General features: G+C 31.5%; 2 protein-coding genes across 2 annotated transcripts in view; one reads left to right on the top strand and one right to left on the bottom strand.

Moving 5' to 3' along the window:
• LOC117167266 (deformed epidermal autoregulatory factor 1) overlaps positions 1–4996 on the top strand; it is a 34725-nt gene extending 29729 nt beyond the window's left edge. Inside the window, exon 4 of the mRNA XM_033352072.1 lies at positions 4147–4996. Within this exon, the coding sequence (XP_033207963.1) occupies positions 4147–4347 (201 nt within the window). The 3' untranslated portion in view covers positions 4348–4996. The remainder of the gene's footprint in view (positions 1–4146) is intronic.
• The window catches only part of LOC117167267, a 96131-nt gene continuing 90852 nt past the window's right edge, over positions 4618–9896 (bottom strand). Inside the window, exons 4-7 of the mRNA XM_033352073.1 lie at positions 9723–9850; positions 5974–6264; positions 5596–5847; positions 4618–5483 (exon numbers count right to left, since the gene is read on the bottom strand). Coding sequence (XP_033207964.1) covers positions 5362–5483; positions 5596–5847; positions 5974–6264; positions 9723–9850 — 793 coding nt within the window. The 3' untranslated portion in view covers positions 4618–5361. The remainder of the gene's footprint in view (positions 5484–5595; positions 5848–5973; positions 6265–9722; positions 9851–9896) is intronic.

A 9896-nucleotide genomic window follows, 5' to 3' on the forward strand; every position in this document is an offset into this window, starting at 1 on the left:
TTCAAATCATGAGAATCGCCAGCCCAGCATCGAAATCTGGAAATATTAAAATCCCAATCTCTTCATTTTATTTCAAAGCAGATAGAGATATAAATAGAATCGACGAAGTGCTCCGACCGACAATTGTGCACCTTCGAGTTTTCAAATTCAGGAGAGGAGAAATGGGTTGCGCGCGCAAGTCAGTCATTTACAGCGTCTCCCACTATATTCACACGGACATAGCCCTGTCATAGTATTGGACCACATCTCGTTTCAGAACTGGGATCACTTGTTTGGAGTCGCTGATTTAGACAAACACCGATCGTCTTCAAAACACGAGTCATCTAGTGATAGGAAGTTAGTGGTAATACCACAGATTTACTGGTAATTACCAGCAATCGCAATAAAAAGCGGTAATCCTCTAATTTCTTACACAAAAAAGGTTTTAGAGTCACTTCTTTTATTTACATAATAAATTAGACCTTTTGTTCACTTATTTTGTAATTTTCTACACGAAAAACATGTATAACAGGTAATAATAATCAGAAATGCTTTAATTTGGGAGAGCAACAGACGACAAAACTGTTAAAACTCCGAGATTTTTGGCGGGTAATTCAAATAACTATTAGGGAAGTTTATGTCAACTACTGAATGCATAAGACTAAAATTACTGTTTTTGTATATAAATAAGTGATATGAGCCAATATTTTTTACCTTTTCGAAAAATTTTCAATCTTAATTGCGATACATTGCATTTGAATTATACAAATTAGTATCCCTCGATGCTATAAAATTATCTGTTGAAGTATTAACTTTAAAGTTCATGAATTATTATAGGGGAAAAATAATAAATAACATTTTTCGCTCCGTGAATGCTCGTTTAATAAACAGGTAAATATTGGAATAGAGTGAGAATCTTCTATAGCGCCGATTTTGAGGCCGATGGTGGGTGGGAACTAACTCATTATATCCCGCTCGACTTTCGTTTGTTCACGCCTGAATGCTTGCCTGAGTGACAACCTTAGATGCCGCACAGGTCCTGTTCTACCTACCTTTCGGCACGGCGTCAATTCTCGGAAGGGCTATTGAAGGATTTCATTGTAATTAAATTTGACTTTTTATGAAAATCTTAAAAAAAGAATGTGTTTAAAAAAATCATCAATGTGCATCATTTTAAGCGTTTTCGTATGAATTTTGTATAAAATTTGAAGTATGAAAGTTATTTTGTAAATATTATTCATATGCGGTTGGAAGTAAAATAGTTAAATAGTGTACAACCTGTAAAAAAACAGCTTTGTTATTGAACGGTTTAATGCATTTTGTGCCCAAAAATGTAATTTTTTATTTTCAATATATTTTTATAATAAGAGTTTATAACAAATGTGTAGATCTTTTTTGGTTGAACAACTTGTCTTTTCATTTTTTTTTTCGTCTTGTGCCGTTTTCCCACAAACTTTTGTTTTTTTTTTACTCTATTTTTACGTTTAAAAGAAAGTCTACTCGTCCTATCTCAAAATTATTAATAACAGGTTTGTATATCCTTTTTGGGTTAACAACTTTTGCATATTAATTTTTTGTCTTACCGTGTGACGTTTTTCAAAATGATTTTATTTTTTATTCTTAATGTTACTTTTTGCGATAAAAAATCTACATGTCTTATCAAAAAGTTATGGATGACAAATTTGCCGCTCTTTTTCAGTTCAAAAACTTTTAACTTTTTCTTTCGTAGCTTGTGTCGTTTGTCGAAAATTTATATTTTTTTATTAAATTTTAATTTTTGATTTTTACTATTAGGACAAAAACTACCTGTCCTATAAGAAAGTGATTCATAACCAATTTGTAGATCTTTTTTCGGTGCACAATTTTTGTTTATTCATCTTTTTACGTATCTTGCATAGTATACCGTAATGTGAAATTTTTTATTATTTATTGGGCAGCCAAAATGTTAATTTTCGATTTTGCAAGACAATTTAGAAAGTTGTCATAAAAATCTTGTAGAGTTTTCAAAAAGCAACGCTTTCCTTCTCTTTCCTTTTTTTATATAGTTCATTATTTGGCGCAAAATATTAATTTTTATTTATTTTTTAATTGTTAAAATGCTTCATTTTTTGTAAAAAAAAGCGGTAAGGTTAAATTTTTAGTTTCGTAGTACTACGAATAGCTGCATCTAAAATTTTTAAATTAAAAAAAAATTGGTCTAAAAAATGTTGAATTTTTGTCTAAAACAGCTGGTTAATGAACTTGATCTTTCTATTTGGGACCTAATACTTGTGCCAAAAAACAATACCATCTTATTAAGATGAGAATACAAAAAATCAAACATTCGAATATTTAACAAAATTTGGCCTTCTGCATTTTCTACAGTACGAGAATTAGTTTTAGTCTTATTCATTCAGTAGTGTACATAGATTTCCTGATATTAATTTGAATCACCCGCCCAAAATCTCACAGTTTCGTGAGTTTTGTCGTATGCTGCTCTCCAAACTAAATGCATTTGTCATTATAAATGTTTTACGTGAAAAAACTACAGAATACGCAGGCTGTGGACACTCAATGCTTTTTAAATGAAGGGTTATAGACGCCATCTAGCGTATACTCCGATCCCTAAGATAAAATAATTCATGACGTCACATTTTTTCCAGATAGTTTTTAGATAATTAACTTGAAAAGTGAATGAGATGAAGAAAGCAATGTAAAAACAAACAGAAAATCATAAATAATTATTTATGAATTTCTGTTTGTTTTTTCATTACTTCATTCATGAAAGTGTGATTCACGAAGAAATTGAAGATTGTATAAACAGTTAATTTATATTTTTATTTGAACCGCGTTAAAATAACCCCAATGCCGGTTCAAGTCTTCCAACGGGTGATTACCGGGAACAACAAAAATTGTGGTTCGTGCGTTGCTATGGGCCATGAGTTTGCGGGGTGTGTACACGGGAAGAAACGCTGCGCCATCTAGCGTATACTCCGAGCGGGATCAGATTTATAATACTTCAAGGTCGCATATATGACTGACCAGAGTATTCAGCATTTTTCAAAATTTCCAGTTTTTTGTTTTTGTTTCTCGAATGAACAATTTCCTGAATTTGATGCAAAAATATATGGAATAAGTAAAGAAAGTAAGCAGTTTCAACTCTTGTGGATTTTATAGTAATTGCCATTGGTTCATTTTTGGCTCGTTTCTGACATGACAACGATGCCTCTTCGATTCGCTTTTGGCTTAGAGATGGGGAGTGACCGCCATGTGAAATCATCTCATTACACAAAATATGTTTAAATTTTTATTCAGATGAATCATCAGGTACGTTTGTGATAAACGTAGGCAGTTTTCTTTTGCCAGCAGATATTAAATAAAAGTTTGGAATATAAGAAAGTACATTATAAAGCACAGTTATAATGATTTTAATAAACTGAATAAATACTTAAAATTAAAAAAAGGCCGAATTTATAGGTGGATTTAGCCTGGCCGGATATTAAATATATTAATTTGAGGATAAATGTGGTATGTGTGTATTATGGCATGCAGGATATATGTTATATATGTGTATATCACTTTAATATAGGCCGAATACAATGATGACATGTATATTTCTTATAAAAATGGATGCAGTTTAACTCTATAATTTTGGTACATTTATTACTTTATTCATTTACTCAACAATTATTTATTGCATTAAAGTTAATTATGTGCAGCACCGATTCATATACTTTTCCGCCTCACATTTTTTTGTATATATTTCGTATGTATTCAACAAATATTCAGGTTAGGATTTACGAAATATCAGTTATTTATAAGTTATCTCACTTAATTTTCACTTTTGCGGCCTGAAAACCGTATAAAAATCATATCCGCTATATTTAATTACCATGAAGTTTTATGAAATCGTTCAGATGACAGAGTCGACGGCGTCAACTTCGGTCACTCCCCAATCCTAGTCTTGCTCGTACAGCAATTTTCATACTTTTGGTTCGCCGCCGAATTACAATTGTAAAATCGACCTGATTTTGAATGGATCGGGTTTAAACCTAATCAGAAATTCGTTATTTTTATTAAACAGTAACCATATACATATATCAAATATGAGACATTTTGGACCTGTGGATTATGTAACATTCACTTACTAGGACACCCTCTATTATATATGTACTTGTTCTTTTACAGTGTGCCAATTGCAATAGGGAGGCATATGCAGAGTGTTCCTTGTGTAGGCGTACTCCATATTGTTCAACATTTTGTCAAAGGAAGGATTGGAGTGTCCATCAAGGAGAATGTGTAAGGGGAGCAGCTGAAACTGTAATGTTGATAGTGGAGAGTAGTACCGGTGAGGCAAATGCTTTAGGGGCAGCATCCGGAGACCAATAGCTAGTGTTCCTCACGCCAATTCGACGGAAGAATTCGGCTAGTGAAAAATTAAGTTATGACGACAAAGCTGCAGAAAGAGAAAAGACTTAAGCACTGGAACTGTGAAACCACTAATTCACTATATCTTTTTCGATATACACTTTATATTTGTTGTATTATTTTTTATTCTTGAGAAAATCAAGGAGTTAAACTCTTGTATATAACCTAATACCTATTTTCACGTAAAATAAGGACACATGTGTAAGTAGAACTCTAGAAATTAATATCAAAAAATTTGCTTCCTATGTTAAAATGTAGATAAATAAAACTGTCCAATTATAAAATATGCTTCAGAAAATTGAATGTGAAATCTTTAAGAAGATTGTAAATGTTTCAATAAGGGCACCTCTTTTATTTTCACTTATCCACATTTTAACTTAGGGGTATACATTTATGTATCTTGCTCACCAATAGGGATGATGAGTATCTATGTATATACATATATCAGAAACTCTTTTTAATTATTAGAACTGCGTATGTGCATTATTCTTTGTGAATTCTACGCTCCAAAAAAATAACCAAAGTCAAAAGCCTTTATAATTTTTCATGGGAAATCACTGTATATTCATGTAATGTACTCTGTAGAGTGTAAATACATATATGTATATTATATAAGTTATTTTCATTTGAAACAATTATAATGATAGCGTTTTAAAAACTATAATAATTATAAAGTCATTGAATAACTTTTCAACGATGTAGATATGATGAACACTGTGAAATATATCATCTTTTACCTCAAGTATACAAATACTTATTTATAATTTAATGTCCATTGAGTTATGCTGAAAAACTACTTTTCTGAGTTTTTTTTTTACAACTTGAACAATTTACATCAGAAGTCATTAAATCTTTAAATAATAACTTAAAATGAACTATTATTATTCTAAACTATAATCATTATTAATTAAAGACCTAAATAAAAAATACAAGATCTATCACGGTTTTTATACAAATTTACAAACGGCACTTTATTTACCGCAATTTCATTGTGCAAGGCTGTTGGACATAATTAAGACAAAAACCTTTGTTGCCGACGTCATTGGGAGATTCTGTACCATCCGTATGAAAAACTAAACGGAAAGGTTTCACGGTACCTATAATATAAAAAGAACGATTTTATGTTTTGAGTAGCATATTATTTTCATGCTCCTTTTTTATTTATCTGATTTATATAAAAATACGCTTTAAATAAAAAAAATTACTTACTAATGATAGTCGAAGAATTTGTTGAAGCCTCCGTGTTGAAAACACCACCGCATATTCTATCGACACACATTAAAGGTGCCATTGGCAGTCTTCCTGAACTAGTTGCGCAAGGTATCATCAACCAATCTGTCTGACAATTCTGACCTGTTGTTGCTGCCACTTGTCCACTTAATACATTCCCCGTCAATGAAAATGCATTATTTCTCAAACTCTGAGGCGCATTAGGTGCGGTTCCTGATGTTACTTGCACCACTAAATCAAATGCACAATTTAAATTATAACAATATGAAAGTTATATTTTATCAGGCTACTATGAATTGAATAAAGTGGGTTGTTTTCTAATTTGATATAAAAAATGTATAAGGTGAAATGGCTCACTTCCTTCAGGACACGCCATGTATTGTATGCCGCAAAAATTTCTCTCCATGCGTATACATACACTGTAGTCTTGATTCGACAACTGCAACCCAGTCACTGGCTCATAATTGAAAGATTTAATTTGTCCCGAAACCCCGGTGAAGTACTGCAGACAGCCCTCTTCAGATCGATAGATACTGCTACAAGGAATTTGTGATATTCGTACCTTCCAAGATCGATCAAATCCTGTCCCACTCGTTACGAAGGAAATAGTTACCGGATTAGTTTGTCCGTTTCCAACATCAATGTACACTATGAACAAAGAAAACAAGAGCTCATAAGTTGCCGTACTTTCCGAAATAAATCCGAAATAAGAAAATTCTTACGAATAAAAAATGAGATTCAACTCAAAGAACCAATACGAAGAAGTTTACTTGCAAATATTACAATATTCTACGGAACTCTTATTTTTAAAGAGATTGTTAAATTTGTTCCTGATTTCAAATTAAAATGGAAATTAATTTACCTAAGGTTTTATCGGCCTTTGACAACATAATCTTACCATAATATTCGAGCTTCGCGCTCGATTTTCTGTATGTACAGAGAAAAAAATTTGTTAGTCAAAACAAAACTGTTTTGTCGAGTCGTTCTCGTTGTTAAAGTGAAATTTTTGTCATTAGCACAAAATTATTTTTTGGTCAAAAGAAATCAGTCATAGGTAACCCTTATTTTTTCACTTTTAGAATTTCTTTGCTCTGATCCCCTAGTTTTGTTTTAATGCCCAAAAAATGATCTCAAAATTTAAGACAAATGAATTAATATTTAGGAGTAACGCAAAGACCACGAAGTTTCCCATTGAGTTAACATGAGAAAGGCTCAGATTTTTGTAAATCTAATATTTAATTAAGCGAGATGATATGGTACAAATAATGCCATGTTTCTATATATTGCTCAGAATTCGTCAGAGAATAAGAATCAATCATATATTTGGAGAATTTATTAACGCCTTTTGAATTTTTTTTCAATAATAATCATTAATCAATAATTTAAAAATACAGTCACTTTTAAACTAATTCTCAATTGTTTCCTTACAGAGCGAGGTCTGTAATGACCTAAATTTTCAAATCTACTTTTTTGACATATTTCGATATAATTCTACTCTCCAGGAGCTCGAAAATACCATTGTTTAAATGTCCGGTGGTGTGTATACATTTTTACGCATGTAGGCATGTGTGTAACTTTTTTGTGTTCACCGTATCACGAAAACTAAAAGGAATATAATCATGAAACTTGGACGAATTATAGCTCCGATTGATATCCAGGTATACCATTTTGAGCTAGACCGGCCATTTGGCTTATATGGGAAAAACTTTGTTGATATTCAAAATACAACAATACGATATCAAGTGTACTTGTTTGTGTCTTCGAGAAGCATCGATTGACCAATTGTTAAAATTGTTATGACCCACCAGTACCGATTTACAAAGTTTAAAAGAAAATTGCATATTCTATTTATATAAAAAAACCGTGCCTCAAATTATGATTCAGATCGTTTATGACTAATAAAGAAAAATATAACGGTATGTTCACTACTTTTTTTATTGCCCTTTTATATCAGTAAGTTTCTGTGCCGTACTGTATGAGTTATGTCTTTGTTTTGTAGGAAGATTCTTAATTTTGTCAACAAATTACAATTTGTTTATGCGTTTAAAAGTATTCTTAGAAAACAAAGTACTACCTACAAATATTTTAATCCTTCGAAAAACGTCAAAAATAAAATGTTTAAATAAAATAGATTTGTTTAGACATTTACGAGTATTCTTAAAAAAAAATTGATACGGAAAAATATTGAAATCTGTCGGAAATATGTTGAGATGAAATGTCCTGCTTTTTTAGGTAAATTATATGTATATTTGAACAAACAATTATAATTCAAATACACTTAAGTCCCATATAATTATAGTTTCGGGGGTTGCCTCGCACTGGCCTTGTTACTATATCGGTATTCTCGAACCGCAAACAGTCAAGGCTGCCTAAATCGTTTCCAATTGGAATGCATGATATTGCGCAATATAATCGACTGAGTACTCGCGAATTGCGGCACTTCTGAGGCAAGAGTCGCAACAATCTCTCGCCGTATCCCATATTCTATGGGACCTGGAGTGTAATTGTAAAATTATTTAAACTAATTATTTTATTGTTATCGTTGATAAAAGAACTAAACGTCTAGAAAATTCGTTAATCTCACGACTTGAAAAAACAAGTTTAAACAAATTAAAATTGTTCAAATAATTGAAAATTAGTTGAAAAATAAGTAGGTATTCTACAGTTACTGATTAATGATTATTTATGAAAAAAATCAAAAAGCGTTAAGAAATCGCAATATCACGTGAAATTAAAATTTTTCACTTTTCTTTTAGTCATTCACCCTTAAAATTATTATTGATACGTAGTATCTAATAAAGTCTGGACCATGTACTAAAACACAGAATCACCTTTAATATAACATCGCTTTTAAATATTACGTTTTACAACAAGTTGACTTTTTCCCATGTTTAATCAACTGGAAACTTTATGATCTTTCCGCCACCCGTTAATATTAACCGATCTGGCTCAAAAGCTAAAGAACACCATTTTTTGGGCATTTAAACAAAACCAGGGAGGGGGGGGGGGGTGAAAGCAAAGAGATTGTTAAAAAATTACACCAAGTATATTAATAAGATTTAATTTAAAGAATGTAAGATTATAATTTATTTAATTTCCTAAATTTATAACTCGATATCTCAATTCGTATAGGTTAGTATCCCTGGCGGACCGAAAGAACCGAAAGAAGCTTCTATTAAGTACCCGACCCCATTGGTTCCCCGTTCGGTTCCTATTTTAAAAAATAAAAAACACATCAAGATCAACTTTTAAACTGTTGAAATTCGGATTCTACGTTAAATTTTCTATTGAAAACTCACAGAGTAATCGCAATAATACTTTTGCAACGTTAAAAAATTTTTTAAATTTCATTAACTTCTGCTGAAGGTAACTTCAAGCGCATCCTTAATACCTCAAGCAGTGTGTTGCGCGCGAAGTTTAAAAATCAAATTCTCTCTCACTTGCGTCGCAGCGTTGTTGTCTGAGGTTTCCACTGCGTGGCGCTAGCATCCAGACAAAATTCTTAAAGTAACCGACGGAACGCTTATTAACTGCTAGTAAAAGAATATGCACTTGAAGGCGCCTTCGGCCCATGTAAATGACAGGTATTTAAAAATGTGAAAAATGACATAAAAACCCTTTTGTCACAATGTGTATTAGAATATATATGATTTTTTGAGCGAATAATCCTGTGTTTGAAAAAATGTTTGATATGTTGTTTGAAACGCTACCTTATATCGTGTGTTCAAATTAAAAATTTAGAATTACTCTTTCGCCAGCGGTCACGGTTCACATCTAAGATTCTAAGTGTATAGGTGGAGATTGTTGATCTTTAATCTGCATTGCTTCTTTATTTTATTTTTAATGAAAGTAAACATTTGTGATTGAACAAATCTAGTGGTTTTTAGTTCCCTAAGTTTACTCCTTTTCTAAATTTGTAAGAATTTTGTTATTATTTTGTTATGGACTTCAGCTTAAAAATGATCTCATTCAGTGTCTTTCAACTAAAAGCGAATAATTTCATTAACTCGGTATAATTAATATTTTTCTAATCAATAAAATTCATTTTTCTTTAGTGATCAAACAAATTTTTAAAATAAAAATGCAATATTTTGTAGCTCACTTACTATGGTTTCCGTTGTTGTTTCCACAAATTGGAGGCACCGGGTTGCCTCCCGACACAATAAATTGATCGTATGTGCAAAGATTGTTCAATGTTTCAGGCCCTCTAATGTTGAATTGCTCAAAATCTAGTCTAAATTTATAAGAAACAATTAGTTGCAGTTTAAAATAAATTCAAG

Source organism: Belonocnema kinseyi, chromosome 2 (genome assembly GCF_010883055.1).
Source record: "Belonocnema kinseyi isolate 2016_QV_RU_SX_M_011 chromosome 2, B_treatae_v1, whole genome shotgun sequence".
Taxonomy (NCBI): domain Eukaryota; kingdom Metazoa; phylum Arthropoda; class Insecta; order Hymenoptera; family Cynipidae; genus Belonocnema; species Belonocnema kinseyi.